The sequence below is a fragment of the Geotrypetes seraphini genome, chromosome 9, assembly GCF_902459505.1.
Source record: "Geotrypetes seraphini chromosome 9, aGeoSer1.1, whole genome shotgun sequence".
NCBI classification, from domain to species: domain Eukaryota; kingdom Metazoa; phylum Chordata; class Amphibia; order Gymnophiona; family Dermophiidae; genus Geotrypetes; species Geotrypetes seraphini.
In genome coordinates, this window is record NC_047092.1 from 19,699,678 (window position 1) to 19,716,957 (window position 17,280).

General features: G+C 45.6%; 1 protein-coding gene across 2 annotated transcripts in view; it reads left to right on the forward strand.

Moving 5' to 3' along the window:
- TNPO3 (transportin 3) overlaps positions 1-17,280 on the forward strand; it is a 223,501-nt gene that overhangs the window by 114,537 nt on the left and 91,684 nt on the right. For both annotated transcript variants that reach the window (XM_033959585.1, XM_033959586.1), the window contains exons 12-13: positions 7,952-8,143; positions 14,215-14,306. In XM_033959585.1, the coding sequence (XP_033815476.1) occupies positions 7,952-8,143; positions 14,215-14,306 (284 nt within the window). The remainder of the gene's footprint in view (positions 1-7,951; positions 8,144-14,214; positions 14,307-17,280) is intronic.

Consider the following 17,280-nt stretch of genomic DNA (forward strand, 5'->3'; position numbering starts at 1 on the left):
GAGCGATTTCTAATGCTCCCAAGGCTTTTCAGCATTTTCTTCAAGATTAAGTCATTCCCATTAGTACAGACAATCAAGTAGCAATGTACTACGTGAGCAAGCAGGGAGGAACAGGGTCTTTTCTCCTTTGCCAGAAAGCTGTTTATATCCAAGGAGAGAAAAATTCACTGGTGGACAAACTAAGGTGCATCCTGCAACCTCACGAATGGACGCTGAACTCAGCAGCTCACCGTTACATTTTTTCTCAGATTTGGGGGCCATTAACAAATTACTGTAATGAATAGACATCATTTTCCACTGAAAGTGCATTTATATATAGGGGGGATGGTATATAAGTTGTTTTAAAGGTTTTAGTAATAGATAAGAATACAATATTTATATGATATTTTGAATTAAATATTTGTGGGAAGGGTGGGTGGAGAGGGAATAAATGTATGTATGTAAAATGATAATTGAACAAATTTCAAGTGATTGTGCAAAAGTTTCAAAGGATGTAATATTGTGTACTTGATGTAAGATGAAAAATGAATAAAGAATTTGAAAAAAAAAAACCAAGCAAAACATTTTTCTCAGTGGGGAACCCCTCAAGTAGGCCTTTTTGCGTCTCCCCACAACAAGCTGCCCCAATTCTGTTCAAGACTATACTCTCCTCATCACCTGGAGGCAGATGCTTTTCTCCTGGACTGGACGAACAATTTTCTCTATGAGTTCCCTCTATTTCCATTTATTCTCAAGACGCTTTTCAAACTCAAACACAAATCTGCCACCATGATTCTGATAGCTCCTTGGTGGCCCAGACAACCATGGTTCTTCCTTTTGCTTCAACTCGGCAGCAGGAGCCTTTTCTTCTGCCAATTTTTTCTTCTCTTCTTACACAAAGGTTCTCTTCTTCATCCCAACCTGCAGTCTTTACACCTGACAGCTTGGCATCTCAACCTGTCAGGGACATCTTGACTGCTTACAGAAAACTAGCCACAAGTTAATGTTATACTCAAAAGATGGACTCTGTTTCTGCTTGGTGCAATCTTCCATCATCAGGAGCCACAATCCACCTCCTTGTCTTCGATCTGGATTATCTTTTCCATTTATCCCAGTCTGGCTTCAAATTCACCTCTATTAGAGTCCATCTCAGTGCAATTACTGCTTTTCATCAACCTTTAGATAATAATAATAATAATTTATTTCTTATATACCGCTATACCGTGAAGTTCGAAGTGGTTTACAATAAAGATACATTTGACAGTACATGGGATAGAAACGGTTTACAATAAAGATACGTTTAGTCAGTACATGGGATGCAAGTGGTTTACATTAAAGATTCATTTTGTCAGTACATGGGATACAAGTGGGTTACAGTAAAGATATATTTTGTCAGTACATGGGATGCAAGTGGGTTACAATACAAGTGGTTTACTATCAAGGTGCATTTTGTCAGTGTATGGGATACAGGTGGATTACAATAAAGATACATTATGTCAGTACATGAGATTCAAGGTGGAAAGTATAATTAGTTTCGGGCCTTGGAATTAGGGGGCGAGGTGGAAGGGTCATGGCGAGGAAGAGTTGGGTATGGGAATTTAGAATTTGTTAAACAGTCAAGTTTTCAGGGATTTTCTAAAGTCTGCGTATGTAGTGGCCTCAAGTATGGGCTTTCCAAGCCATGTATTCAGCCTAGCTGCCTGGAATGATAACATTCTATCTAGAAACTTTTTGTATTGGTAAGATTTCAAGAAGAGGTAATTAAATAGGTTTGTTCTGGGAGTGCTCTTGTTGGACTCGTTGGGGGAGAACTGGGAGATTAGGTAAGATGGAAGAATCCCAAAGACAGCTTTGTAGCAAAAACAAGCAAACTTGAAGAGGACTCTATTTGGAATGGCGCCTTATTTTTCCCCTAAATTTATTTCATATACCAAGTATTAATATACCTAAAATATACAGAGAAAATAAAATAATAATGGATACTTGGAAAACATTGAGATTTATTGATAAATTAACACCCATCCCAATATATAAATCAACTAATCAATCCATATGGATAAACTCCAAGATCAAAATTGGCGGAGCTCAAATCCTTTGGAAGAACTGGATTATTGCAGGAATTAGATCTCTAGATGATATTATTTCAGAAGGTAAACTGCTGGATTTTCCACAATTGCAACATAGATTTGGTCTTAATAAAACACAAAGTTTTAAATGGTTGCAATTGAAGCAGGCCATTCAGGTTGGGTTCCCTGAATGGAAATCATTAAACAATCAATATAGTTTAAAGTTCTTATGCTTTAAAACAGACTTCCTAGGACATCAAGCCGCATTGTGGTATAAATTATTATCTGGATATTTGAATAAAAAACCAAAAAATGGTCTAAGAGACATTTGGAGCATTGAGATTGGACATCAAATTAATGCATCTCAATGGCCACTAATTTGGTCTTGGAGAATGGGATGTACAGTGTCAGCGTCTATGAGACAAACATGGTTCTTTTTATTACATAGAGCTTTTTGGACCCCTACTCGTTTACAAAAACTAGACAGTTCTAAGTCTAATAGATGCTGGCACTGTAATCTAGAACCAGGGACATTAGATCATTTATTATATCATTGTCCTTATATTAAAATATTTTGGAATTCAATTTGGCCACAAATTAACAAATTAATGGAAAATCATATTGCAATATCATATGATACAATTTTATTTGGAACAATGATGAGAAAAAAAAGTCAAATTTCACCAGAAAATAATAAACTTTTATTAATTATGACAGGGGTTGCCATTCAACATATAACTAACAATTGGAAAAATTACAACAACCTAAACTACACATTTTGGTGGAATACAATATGCCATGTTTTTAAAATGGAAAGAACAATATCAATACAAAAAGGGACATATAATAAATTTATAAAGATATGGGGGCCATTGACAAAATATTGTAATGATTAAATAATAGAATACTTTTTCTTCCTTTCTTCTTTTAGAGATCTTCTTATGACACACATATAGGGGGGGGTAAGGAAAACAATTTAGATATAATATATTATAATATATGATACAAAATGTAACAAATGTTTAAGGGATAATAGAAGGGTGGGAGGAGGGAAAATGAATAAAATTTATCCAGAATATATTGCATTAGATATAAATATATTATTGAATAATTATCAATTATATTCTAATATGTTATAGACTTTTATAAAATTTGAAAACATTATATTAAAGTGGTGAAGGGGTGGGGGGAGGGTGAAGGGGAAAATCAAATTCAGATATACATTGTGATAGATATAAAAGTGATACCATGCATGTATCAAATGTATTTTATTATTGTGTACACTTTTTGTGAAATTTGAAAATAAAAATATAATGGAAAAAAAAAAAGAAGAGGACTCTAGATTCTGCGGGTAACCAGTGGAGTTTCTGATAATAAGGGGAAATGTGTTCCCATTTTTTTAAACCGTGGATTAGTCTAATCGCGGTGTTCTGAATTAATCTCAGCTTGTTGAGGTTCTTTTTATAAGCTCCTAGGTATATGATGTTACAGTAATCTAGGGTGCTTAAGATGGATGGAAAACCTCTCTCTGCTTATCCTGTGGTTTCCAGATTTATGAAAGGACTATTTAATGTTAAACCACCTCTCAAAACACCTCCAGTAGTTTGGGATCTTAATGTACTTTGGCAAAGCAATGGCCAATCAGGGACTTCCTTAGGCTACTCACTAAGGAAGTCCCTGATTGGCTCAGGCACCTCAGGCCCCTCCCAAGGGAAGAGTCCAAGGTGGAGCCATTAGGCCCATCCCTGTGTATCACATGATGCACCAGGGCGGAGCCTAAGGCCTCAGACTAGAGAGCTGCACGGGAACGGGGATGACGGGAATCCCGCGGGACCCGCGGGGATCCCGCGGGTTCCCCCTTTGGGTCACGGGGATCCCGTGGGGACGCCCCCTAGGGTCGTGGGGATCCCGTGGGGACGCCCCCTAGGGTCGCGGGGATCCCGTGGGGACGCCTCCGAGGGTCGCGGGGTTCCTGTGGGGTTGGATCGCAGTGCACTCGAGCCGCGAAGGTAGTCTCCTTCTCCTTACCTGCCCTGTCGCAGCACACAGCCGAACGGAAATCTTCCCGATGTCAGCGCTGACGTCGGAGGGAGGGCTTAAGCAAAGCCCTCCCTTCCTCCGACATCAGCGCTGACATCAGGAAGACTTCCGGTCGGCTGTGTGCGGCAGGGCAAGTAGGGAGAAGGCAATGGCGTACGAAAGAGGGGGGAGGGGGAGGTCCGCCCCGGAGAATGTGCACAGCCGGTCAGGTCCCCCGATCGACCGACAACAGGCCCGGCCGACAAATCTCCCTGCCCTGTAGCCGCGAATCTAAATTACCTCTTACAGCAGCTTCACTACTCCAGCTGCTGTAAGAAGGTAATTTAGATTTGCGGCTATAGGACAGGGAGATTTGTCCGACCGGGCCTGTTCTGTTGTCGGTCGGGTGCAAAAGCGCCACAAAGGTGGAGGCAGGGAGGGAGGAAAGGTGGAGTGGAGAAGAAAAGACACTTAAGGGGGGAGAAGGCCGCTGAAAGCACTGGGGAAGACAAAGGGGTGGAAAAGAACGCTGAAAGGACATGGGGTAAACGGGAGGAAGGGGGGGAAGGACCCTGAAAGCACTGGGGAAGACAAAGGGGTGGAGAATGCCACCGAAAGGACATGGGGAAAACAGGGGTGGAGAAGGCCGCTGAAAGGACATGGGGAAGACAGAGGGGGGAGAAGGCCGCTGAAAGGACATGGGGAAGACAGAGGGGGGAGAAGGACGCTGAAAGGACATGGGGAAGGCAGAGGGGGGAGAAGGATGCTGCCTGACAGGACATGGGGAAGATGGTGGGGGAGAAGGACACTGAAAGGAAATGGGGAAGAGGGAATGGGAAGAAGACGCTGGCAGGGAAGAAGACAGAGGTGCCAGACTATGGGGGGAGCGGATGGAAAAAGATGGGTGCCAGACCAATTTGGGAGGGGGGAGAAAGGGAGAGGCACAGTAACAGAGCAAATGGAAGACACAGAGAGAAGAGAGGCAGTGGATGGAAGGAATTGAATGAGAACATGAAGAAAGCAGAAACCAGGCAATAAAGGTAGGAAAAAAATTCTTTTTTTTTTTTTTTTTTTTGCTTAAGGATAAAGTAGTATATTAGTTGTGTTGATAAAAATTTATAAACATTAGAGGCTCTGGTAGAAACCCGTTTACAAAGTATGTATTCTTCCCAATTAATATTTCCAAATTAATAAAGTCTTTTTGCTTATTTTTAAATGGGTTTCTACCAGAGCCTTTAATTCAGTAGCATAATTAAATGAAATAACTATTTCTGTAGTTTATAGGGACGGGCGGGGACGTAGGGGATTCCTCGCGGGGACGGGTGGGATTTCTGTCCCCGCGCAACTCTCTACCTCAGACGCGCCCCTGGAGTCATTGGAGCAGGAAGGACTGAACACCCCTCCTGCTCCGTTATAGGTACGGGAAGGGGGGTGGGATCGAGGAGGGAGCATCCGGTGGCAGGATGGAGTTGGCATCTCTTCTGCCATTTTTCAGGGGTTTTTTGCGAGGAGAGTTGGCCAGATGGCAGGAAGGATTGGGAATCCCTCCTGCCATAATTTGGAAGCTGTTGGGGGGGGGGGGGCACTTTTGTCAGGTTAAAACCATGGGCTTGCAATGCACTTTTTGCAGAATATATAAAAAAGGAATGGAGGAATGGAGTTCTCTGGGAGGTGTATAAGGAGAGAGAAGAGAGGAAAGATATTGAGGGGCTGCAGAATGAACACATTTGTAGGTCAGCAATAGGAGTTTGAACTGTACACGATGGCGAATAGGGAGCCAGTGAAGTGACTTAAGGAGAGGGGTGACATGAGCGTAGTGAGATTGGTAGAAGATGAGTCATGCAGCAGAGTTTTGCACAGATTGCAAGGGGGAGAGGAGACACTGCGGAAGACCAGTTAGAAGTAGATTACAGTACTCTAAGCATGAGGTTACAAGAGCGTGGACAAGGGTCCGGGTGGTGTACTCAGATAGGAAGTGAATTTTGGTGATATTGAAGAGAGAGAAGCGACAGGTTTTAGAAGCTTGTTGGATGTGCATAGAAAATGAGAGGTCGGAATTGAAGACGACTCCAAGGTTGCAAGCAGAGGAGACTAGAACAATGACAGTATTATTTACCGAGATGGAGAAAGGAGGAGGAGGAGCAGATGGTTTAGGAGGAAAGAGGAGCAGCTCAGTCTTGGACATGTTTAGTTTCAGATGACAGCAGGACATCAGGCAGCAATGTCAGCCAAACAGGCAGAGGCTTTATCTTGAACTTTAGGTGAAATTTCAGGTGTTGAGAGGTAGATCTGGGAGGTGATACTGGATGCCATGGGATGAGATCAGGGCACAGAGGGAACACAGATGTAGAGAGAGAAGAGGTCCTAAGACAGAACCCTGGATTACGCCAACTGCTAGTGAGGTAGCAGCACAAGAGGACCCACCAACACATACACTAAAGGTGCGTTGGGAAAGGTAGGACGCAAACAAGGAGAGGACAGATTCACAGAATCCAAGCATGGACAGCATGTCAAGGAGTAAGCTGTAATTAACTGAAATTTTGAAAGATATTGTGTTGGCAATTTGCAGCCTGTGACTTTATTATGGTAAACTAGTGTCTAAGCCCGTTACATTAACGGGTGCTAGAATATATGTCAGTCTGTCTTTCTTTCTTTCTGTGTCTCTCCCTGCCCCTGTCTCTCTCCCTCCCACTGTCTGTCCTCCTTTCTTTCTGGTTCTCTCTCTGGAATCCTGTCTGTCTGTCTTTCTTTCTTTCTCTCTCTCTCCCTGCCCGTTGTCTTTCTGTGTGTCTATCTTTCGTTCTAATGCGCTGCCTGCCTGTCTTTCTGTCTCTCCATGGCCCCCTTCTGTCTCCCCTCCCCCAAAGCAAACCAAGATTGCTCTCAGGCCCCCTTTCCCTCTCCGTCCCCTCCACTTCCCTGTGCAGCAGCAGCATTTCCCGGCCTTCCCTGTGCAGAAGCAGCATTCCCCCCCACACACACACACACTTCCCTGTGCAGCAGCAGCATTTCCCGGCCTTTCCTGTGCAGCAGCAGCAGCAGCATTTCCCGGCCTTCCTTGTGCAGCAGCAGCATTTCCCGCCACCCCCTTCCCAGCCGCCGCGTTTAAATTCAGAGAAAAGTGCTGCACCGTGCTACCACTGGCTTCGGCGTCTTCTATCCACTGCGGCCAACCCTAGCGGAAACAGGAAGTAGAGAGGGTGTGCCACAGTGGACAAAAGACGCCGAAGCCAGCGGTAGCGCGGTGCAGCGCTTTTCTCTGAATTTAAATGCGTGTGAGCTGGCGAGAAGGAGGAGGCTTAAAAGTAGCTGGTTTTGGCGGTGAGTGAGGTCAGGAGGGGGGAATCGCCAGCTGTGCTGTATTTCTCCGTGTTCGAATTCGAAAATGGAATTCGGCACGGAGGGACACAGCACTTGTCAGCAGCCACCGCAATCGGCAATCGGGGGGGGCGAGGATGCGGCTCAGGAGACTGGGAAGGTGTTGGCGGGCGGCGGCAGGGGCCTCCTCCTCCAGGCGCTCGTGTCTCAGGGGTCCGGCTCATCCCGGCAGGGAGAGAGCTTGCATGCGCTTAACTCCAGCGGTTGGTGAGTGAGGACGGGAGGAGGGGAGTGGCTAGAGTGATCCCTGCCGCCGCGTTCTAAAATGGAAACGGCCAGGGATCAGAAATCACAGTGGCAGGGATCACGCAGTTTTAAAAGCGCATGCGCGGGTAAGGTTTTATTATATAGGATGTAAAAAAATAAAGTAGTCATATATGGTTGACATAATTCAAGCCCCTTAAGGCAGGAAAAGATTTAAGTTGAAAGGAATCTTTATGAAAAGTAATACTACAGAGGAAATGTCATCGGTTATCTCTCATGGTGTCTGGTTACTTTCTCTCCCTCAGATCCCGTGTTGGGCTTTTTGATGAAGGGCCTGTGTGAGAAGGCTCTTGCCTCAGTTGCTGCCAAAGCCCTTCACAACATCTGCACGGTGTGCCGGGACCACATGGCTCTGCATTTCAATGGACTGCTGGAAATTGCTCGATCTCTGGATTCCTTTATGCTTTCCCCAGATGCTGCAGTGGGACTTCTTAAAGGTAACTTAGTGATAGCTCCCAGCCTGACTCCATATTGTGCATGGACGCATCCTGCATAATTCTGTGTGTGTGTAAATTGTTACTCGGTGCGTGGAATTTTATCTGGTGATATTACATTACATTACAGATTTCTATTCTGCCATTACCTTTCAGTTCAAAGCAGATTACAAAAAGAGTTATGGAAGAAGGGTTACAACGTTAGATCAGAGAAGCTTTCCAAGAGAGGGAAAAGTAGGATCTGGGGTTAGGGAGGGAATGGTAAGAGGGGGGTTAAGCTTTATCATGGTATTAAGCTTTATTATGGGATTTCTTGAAGAGTATAGTTTTTATTTCCTTTCTGAACATCTTGTAGTCTGGGGTTGTTGTCAATAGGTTGGAGACTTGGTTGTCTATCTTCGCTGCCTGAGTGGCCAGTAGTCCGTTGTATAGTTTTTTCCGTTTTACTTCTTTGATTGGGGGGTAAGTGAATGGGGTGTGTGTTTTTCTATGCCTGGTAGAGGTGGTTTGGATGAGGCGGTCGTTTAGGTAGGTTGGGCTGTCTCCATTTATAGTTTTAAATAGTATACAGTAGAATTTAAATTGTATTCTTTTCTGGATTGGAAGCCAATGAGAATTGATGAATGCCTCAGTAATGTGATCATGTTTTTTCAATGAATAGACGAGTCTCAGAGCTGTATTCTGAATTGTCTGTAGTTGTTTAATCATTATTGCAGGGCAGGGGAGGTAGAGGATGTTGCAATAGTCTAGGATACTTAGGATTAGAGATTGTACTAGGAGCTGAAATTGTCTCTTTAACTTGAATAAATGAATCATATAAGTTCTGAGTAACTTCAAACAGACTTTTGATATATTCTAGTTTTTTTCTATTAAGTTTCCTGTTCTCAGGGATAAACTAACCCATCCTAATTATGTCTGTTTTATCTCTGGTCTTGTAATTTGTTTTTGGGGGTTTATTGGGCAGCTAGCACTAAAAGTCCATAGATGAAATGGGAGTATTCTTTATAAGAGAAAGCTGATTAAAAAAAAAAAAAATAGAAAATATTAAAAAGTTCCAGCCTAGGAACCAAACCTTTCTTTGGAGTTAGCTCTATTTACCATTACCCTCTGTTGCCTTCTACTCATCCAGTTCTAATCCAGTCATTTACTTTACCCCATTCCAAGAGCACTCGGTTTATTTGTCAGTCTTTCTATGTGGAACTGTTTTGAAGGCTTCACTTAAATCTAAGTTCATCACATCTAGCACTTCCTCAATCCAACTCTCTGGTCTCCCAGACAAAATTAATCAGGTTTGTCTGGCAAGATCTGCCTCTTGTGATCCCGAGTCCTGTTAGCCATTGAATTCCAAAAACTTTGCTAATCTCAGACTTACCAGTCTGTAGTTCCTAACTTATTCTGTTTTTGTGGAGAGGGATCATATCTGCCCTTCTCCAGTCCTCCAGCACTATTCCTGAATCTAGTGAAGCATTGAAAAGGTCACCAGCAGAGCTGCTAGAACTTCCTTAAGTTCCTTCAGTACCTTTGGATGTATGCCACCTTTAGTTTAGCTAGTTCTTCATAGACACAGTCCTCTGAAAATCGTTCAGAGACTACCATACCTCCATTCCGTTTTGTGTTTGTCGTCTTTGATTCTGCTCCTAACCCTTGAGCTGTGAGCACAGAACAGAAATGTTGCAAGTAGAGAATGACACGGGGAAAATATTTGTCCCTGTTTCTGCCCCTTCCCCGCGACCTCGGTCCCTGCAAACCATCTGATCCCATCCACACAAGCCTCAAATAGTTTTATACTGAACACAGCTACAATACTACTTTATCCTAAAGCAAAAAAAGAAAAGAAATAGAATTTTTTTCTACCTTTGTTTGGTTTCTGCTTTCTTCATTTTCTTGTCATTCTCTTGCATCGATCCATTGTCTGCCTTCTCTCTGCCTCTTCATTATGGCATCTGCTCTATTTCTATGCCTCTCTCCACTTCTCCCGCCCCCCCCCCTATTGGTCTGGCACCCATCTTCTTCCCTCCGCTCCCCCCCATAGTCTGGCATCTCTGATGTCTTCCCTACCATCAGTTGTTTTTTAGCATCTCTTTCCTCATTTCCTCCTTTCAGATCTGGTATCTGTCTCCTCTCCCTTTCCCTTCCTTTTCTTTACTGCTTTTCCTTCACAATTTGTTTTCTGCCTCTTGTCTACTTACTTTCAAGTCCTCAATTTCCCTTTCATTGTGTCTACCTACAGCTTGCCACCTCTTTCCCTCACCCCTTCCAGTATCTCCTCTTACCCCAATCCAGCATTTGCTTTTTCTTTATCCCCTCCTTCCATCCAGTATGTGCTCCTCTCTCTTTCTCCCCACTTCCCTTTAGCGTCTGTTCCACTTTCCCCACTTTCCTTCAGTCTTCTCCCCTCTTTCTCCTACCCACTAACATGTAGCATCTGCTACCCCTCTCTCTTTCCACTTCCTGCGTGTTCCCCCCTCTCTCTCTCTCCTACCCATTTCCATGCAGCGTGTTCCCCCCCTTTCTCTCTCCTACCCATTTCCATGCAGCGTGTTCCCCCCCTTTCTCTCTCCTACCCATTTCCATGCAGCATGTTCCCCCCTCTCTCTCTCTCCTACCCATTTCCATGCAGCGTGTTCCCCCCCTCTCTCTCCTACCCATTTCCATGCAATGTTTCCATCTCCCCTCCCCCTCTCTCTACTTCCTTCCAGCGTGTTCCCCTCTCTCCTACCCATTTCCATGCAGTGTATGTTCCTCCCTCCCTTCCCCTCTCTCTCCACTTCCCTTCAGCACCCTTTGCGCGGTCCAGCAGCCTCCCTCCCTCCCAATCGCCGTGGTCCGAGTATCTCCCTCTTCCTTTCTCCTCATCTTCATGGCAATTTTCATTATTTTGTCTCCCAGCTGCCTTAGTTTTTCATCAAGTCGCGTGCGGCTGCCTGAAACTTCTCCTCCGATGCAACTTCCGGTTTCCGGTTGTGTCAGAGGAGAAGTTTCAAGCAGCCGCGCATGACTTGTTAAAAGGTCGTGCCGCTGGGAGACAAGAAAAATGAAAATCACCACGAAGGGAGAGGGAGGGAGATGCCCGACGGCGGCAATCAGAAGGAAGGAAGGAGGGAGGGGCTGCTGGACCGCGCGATCGGTGACCGCACGCATTCCCTTAACTGCAGAGACGAGGTCATTTACTGCTCCACGGGGGTGAATGGCCTCGTACCTGTGGCGACAATATTTTTCTTATTTCCCCGTTTTGGTGGGTTACTGTGGCTAGCTGTGTCATTCTCTAGTTGCAAGCTCCCCTCCCACTAGTTTGTCTCTGTCCCCAGGGAATGATATATACACTACTCCTTGTGACCTTGGGCAAGTCACTTATTCCCCCATTGCCCCAGGTACATTAGATAGAGTGTGAGCCTACTGGGATAGATAAAGAGACAAATGCTTCAGTACCTGAATGTAAACCACTTAAGTTATAAGTGGTATATAAATACTGAAATAAATAAAAAGTAGTTCCAGCTTAGAGTAATATGTTGTCTTGTGCCCATATGGGCTTCCATCCCATGGAAATTTGCTTGACCCCACATGGAAAGAGAAAATTACTATTATTAAACAACCAAAGGCAATACTGAGGAACAATCATCTAATATAATAAAATGCTAGGCCGCGCATGCGCACTAAAAAAACGTGTTCTCTGGTCCCGTCGCGAAAATACGAGTGCGCATGCGCGCCTACAACGTCAACACAGCCTGCTCTCCGTCTCCACCTCGCGCCACTGCAGGCCCCACACTCGCAACTCACACATCCGCTGCAGCCTAGCAACTCCGACCACAACCTTCACCCCTCAACCGCCTATGCCGGCTCAGGCTGGCGCGTTGAGGAGTCGGAATGCAGACCCGGTAGAGCGAAGGAAGCCTCACACTGAGCAACTGTATTTACACTGTGCAACGAGCCTCTGCCACGGTCCCGGGTTCCTCTCAGCCCACCCTTCTTGCGGTCTGGCCGGCTACCTTAGTCCTTTGCCGCCGCCGCCACCCCCTTCCCTTCCCGCGGTCGACAAAACTCTTGCCTCCAGCAGCCGCCGTAGCACTGTAAACACGCTGCTTCGCGGCCTCTACTGCCTTCATTTGCTCTTCCGTTTCTCTGATGACGTCATCAGGGACACGGAAGAGCAAATCGGGGCAGTAGAGGCCGCGAAGCAGCGTGTTTACAGTGCTGCGGCGGCTGCTGGAGGCAAGAGGTTTGTCGACCGCGGGAAGGGAAGGGGGTGCCAGACCGCGAGAAGAGAAAATCGCGTGGGCCACGAAGAGACAGGGAGGAACTGGGAAGAAGGAAGAGGGAAAGGGGCCTGCTTTGGGGTAAGGGTGTGCTTGGAGGCACACAACTTTGCTTGGGGGGAGACAGAAGGGGGGCCATGGAGAGACAGGGAGGAACTGGAGCTGGAGAGCGAAAGGGGCCTGCTTTGGGGAAGGGCTGTGCTTGGAGGCAGACAGCTTTGCTTGGGGGGGAGACAGAAGGGGGACCACAGAGAGACAGGGAGGAACTGGAGCGGGAGAGGGAAAGGGGCCTGCTTTGGGGGAGGGTTGTGCTTGGAGGTAGACAGCTTTGCTTGGGGGGGGAGACAGAAGGGGGGGCCACAGAGACACAGTCAAGGAGGAACTGGAGGGCCAGAGGGAAAGGGGTCTGCTTTGGGGGGGGGGTGTGCTGGGAGGTAGATAGCTTTGCTTGGGGGGAGAAAAAATGGGGGGCCACGGAGAGACAGTCGGGGAGGAATTGGAGGGGTAGAGGGAAAGGGGTCTGCTTTGGGGGGAGGGGTGTGCTGGGAGGCAGACAGCTTTGCTTGGGAGGGGAGACAGAAGGGGGAACCACAGAGACACTGTCAGGGAGGAATTGGAGGGGTAGAGGGAAAGGGAGCTGCTTTGGGGGGAGGGGTGTGCTGGGAGGCAGATCATTTTGCTTAGGGGGGGAAGACAGAAGGGGGGCTACGGAGAGACAGGGAGGAACTGGAGGGGGAGAGGGAAAGGGGGCTGCTTTCTAGCACCCGTTAATGTAACGGGCTTAAAGACTAGTATAGAAAATATTCCTCTAGGCTTTCTGATTGGGAGGTGTGCAAAATATAAAATGGGAACACCTCTGACCTTTTGAAGCTTATGTGAGAGTTATTGTAAATCGCCTAGACTTTGAATTTATAAATTGTGAGAGAAATCAAATTTAAGAATAAGCATAAACATCAGGCATAACTTCTAATCTCATGTCACCCAGTTTTTAGGAATGAAACAACATTTACAGCATCTCATAACTTCTTGCTATTTGCCTCTCTGTCATGTGTCCAGTTTTTTTACTTGTCACTTATAGACCCAATTCCGCTATGATACTTGACTAAAAGCAGGATGCCACTTCTTTAGAGTGACGTCAGTTGCTGCTGGTTGGTTCAGGGTAATGATATAGGAAAAATACAAGACTGATCCCTCTGTCTAGAGCTGTGTTTATGAATTCCTCATCTGCTGCCTGAATACTGAATACTATTGAGTAGGTTGATTTATATTTATTACAGAAGGTGACAGAAATGTGTGAGCAATGGAATCCTTTACATTTATCTTGGTGGGGGAGAGTACAAACTGTTAAAATGATGATTTTACCTGTAGTTTGTTACCAAATGGGCATGAAACCAATTTTTTTTTCACGGGTCTTTTTATAAAAAATTGAATAGGGTTCTAACAAAATTTATTTGGCTAGGTAAAATTCCTAGAATTGCTTTAGTGTCTTTGCAAAGACCAATTGTGGAGGGTGGGGTAAATTTTCCAAATTTTTATAGGTACCATCAGGCCTATATTCTGCGTCAAGTTATGTATTGGATCCTCCCAGAGCCCATTGATAATATACTGGACTGGTTTTGGTTAGAATGGAGACTCATGTTTCCTTTACGTCTTAGTCATGTTATTAGTATTCAAATATAATTCAAGGTTATATAAAGAACATAAAATATTTGTTGATACCTGGAAAACTTTAAGGTATATAAGTAGTCTAACTCCTATTCCAATAAATAAATCAACAACTCAAACTGCTCTTCATTTTTTGACATCCTCTTTGATCTGCAGGGACAGCTTTGGTTCTTGCAAGGTTACCCTTGGAAAAGATCTCTGAATGCCTCAGTGAACTCTGCGCTGTTCAGGTCATTGCATTGAAAAAGGTAAGGCATATGAAATGCATTACAGGAGATCATAGGCTTTTCTAAACATGTTTTTCTGTTTTATAAATCTTTATTCATTTTCTTATGTTACAACAAGTGTTCCAAATAATCTCATTATAAGCTTGAATATACACACTTGATTAACTCATATATTAACATCAAATTTAACATTTCTTTAAAAAATTAATATTATATAAAGTTATAATATTGTGTAAGAAATCTAAATTTATATAATTGTTAATGAATATAATAATCCCTTACCCCTCCTTCCCTCCCAATCAATAATACATAACATCATTTTTATTATAAAATCATTCAAATAATAATATAGTATGTAATAATCATAAATAAAATCCCACCCCATTCCCCTCTATTCAATTATCTTATCATGGGAAAAGTTAATCATTCATTACAGAAATATGTTAATGGTCTCCAGACTTTTTTCAACTTTTGATCATGGGAAAATTTTTCTGTTAATCTCTCCTCACCAATAATTTAAATGCTAGCTAAAATTTAAAAAATCAAAAAAGTATTCTTATAAAATTTGTTTGGTTGGGCAAAACTCCTAGAATTGCCTTAGTATCTTTACAAAAATCAATTGCGGAGGGTGGGGTAAATTTTCCCAATTTCTATAGGTATCATCAAGATACCTATATTTTGCGACAGGGTATGTATTGGGTCCTCCCAGAGCTCATTGATAATACCCCAGATTGGTTGTGGCTGGAATGGCGACTCATGTTCCCTTAACAATTATGTCATGTACTTAGTATTAAAATGCCTAGATTATATAAAGAAAACAGAATATTTATGGATACATGGAAAACTCTCCAATATGTTAGTAATTTAACGCCTATTCCAATCTATAAATCAACAAATCAAATTATATGGTTAAACTCCAAGATTCAAATTGGAGGATTTAAGGTCATCTGGAAGCATTGGATGATTGCAGGTATACAGATTTTGGGCGATGTTATTTCAAATGGTAAGCTGCTTGACTTTTAACATTTGCAACATAAATATGGTCTTAATAAATCACAAAGCTTTAGATGGTTGCAACTGAAGCAGGCTATTCAGGAGGGATTCCCTGAATGGAAAAATCTCAATAATCAGTATTATCCCAGGACAAGCAGGCATGATATTCTCACATGTGGGTGACGTCATCTACGGAGCCCCGATGCGGAAGCATTTTCAAGCAAACTTGATTGAAGATTTAAGTTTGCTCTGCTGCTCCACGCATGCGTGCCTTCCTGCTCCACTAGGGGGTGCATCCCCTCGTGGTCTCCAGTTCAAAATTTTCCGCTGAGCCTAGAAGTCGTGTTTTTCAGGCTCTGCCCCAACTGCCTTCTAGCACCGCGATTTTTTCTTGTTTTTTCTCGATTAAGTCGCTGTGCGCGAATTCTTTACTTTTCAACTTGATTCCTGCTTCGTTTTTGACGACCCGGAGGCTTCCGTGGCCGCGTGGCTACGCTACTTTCGATTCTATGTCCCGGCCTTTGACCGGCTTTAAAAAGTGCACCCGGTGTGAGCGGCTTCTTTCCATCACAGACCCGCATTGCCGGTGCATCCTCTGCCTGGGGGCGGCTCATCCAACCGACTCCTGCCCCCAGTGCGCTACTTTCCAGAACCGGGCCCTCCGTCGAAGAAAAGCCCGCATGGCGGACCTTTTTGCTCCGGACCAACCCTCTACTCCGGCCTTGACCTCGGCCCCGAATACCTCGGCATCGCCCCGAGACCCGAATCCGAAGCCCTCGGGACAGCAGAAAGACTCGGCCCCAGGTAAGTCCCCTCTTCCTTCTTCAGGTTCCGTAACAGTGAAGAAGCCAGCCTCGGGGACACCGGCGACGCATGGCGGAAGCCCCATACTTACAGCCTCGGCTAAGCCCTCCAAGCCTTCGGGCCGTGCCTCCACCACACGGGAATACTCTGATACGAGGTTGCCCCCGGTGGAGTGCACCGAGGCAGTGGACATGCCTTCGATGCTGTCCGTGCCCGTCTTCCAGGACCTACTCTGAGCGATGATCTTGTCGGAGCTGTCCGCTGCAATGGCCCAGTTACAATCGGCCTCGACCTCGACCCCGCAGGTGCCAGACCAGCCTGAGCCTCGCATCGAGCAACCTCGGAGAAAAGTGCGCAAGCTTCGCCGCATCCCATCCTCCTCGGACTCCTCGCCGAGGCGCCCGAGACGCTCTCCCTCCGCAGACCGCCGCGGGGCAAAACGTCGTGCTAAAACGACAGAAACCTCGAACCGCCGTACCTCCAAGAAGGCCCGGGGTTCCCCCACTCTACGAGGCTGTTCACCTACACCTCGTACGGGACCGCTGAGGGTGGCGGAGCTATCACTCTCCAACCCGCGCATCCTCCGAACTCCCCCTCGGACCGGGGCTCCGATCCGAGGTTTCAGGCTTTCACTGAGGGAGTCCGGGTCGAGGTCACCGATTCGACATCGATCGGAACCCCGGCATCGTCTCCGAGGGGCTCCTCGAGATGTCGGAGATCCAAGACCCCGGAATACTTTCACAGTGCTTCCCCGGTCTTGGAGCGTAGATCGGAGCAGGAACCTCGATACTCGAGGGAAGCCTCCCCATCCTTCTCCACCCGACGGAGGTCTCGTTCACCGACCCCGCACGGGGCCTCGGGAACATCCCGCCCATCCTTCTCTCGCTTTGTCCAGGACATGGGCCACGCTTTGGACTTAGACCTCCAGTCCGACTCCAGATACTTTAAGGAGTACCTAGCGGAGCTGGATATGCCATCACTGCCCAGAGAGTCCTTTCGCTTACCGCCTAACCCGGTACTCCAACAGGCTTTCTTCAGGAACCTGGAGACCCCCTATATGGTCACAGCAGTACCCTCCAAAATGGAGGCCAAGTACCGTACAGTACCCTTCCCGGGTTTTGAACAACCGCAGTTCTCCCACCAGTCGCTGTTAGTAGAATCCTCCTTGAAAAAGGCTCACCCCTCCAGGGTCTCAGCG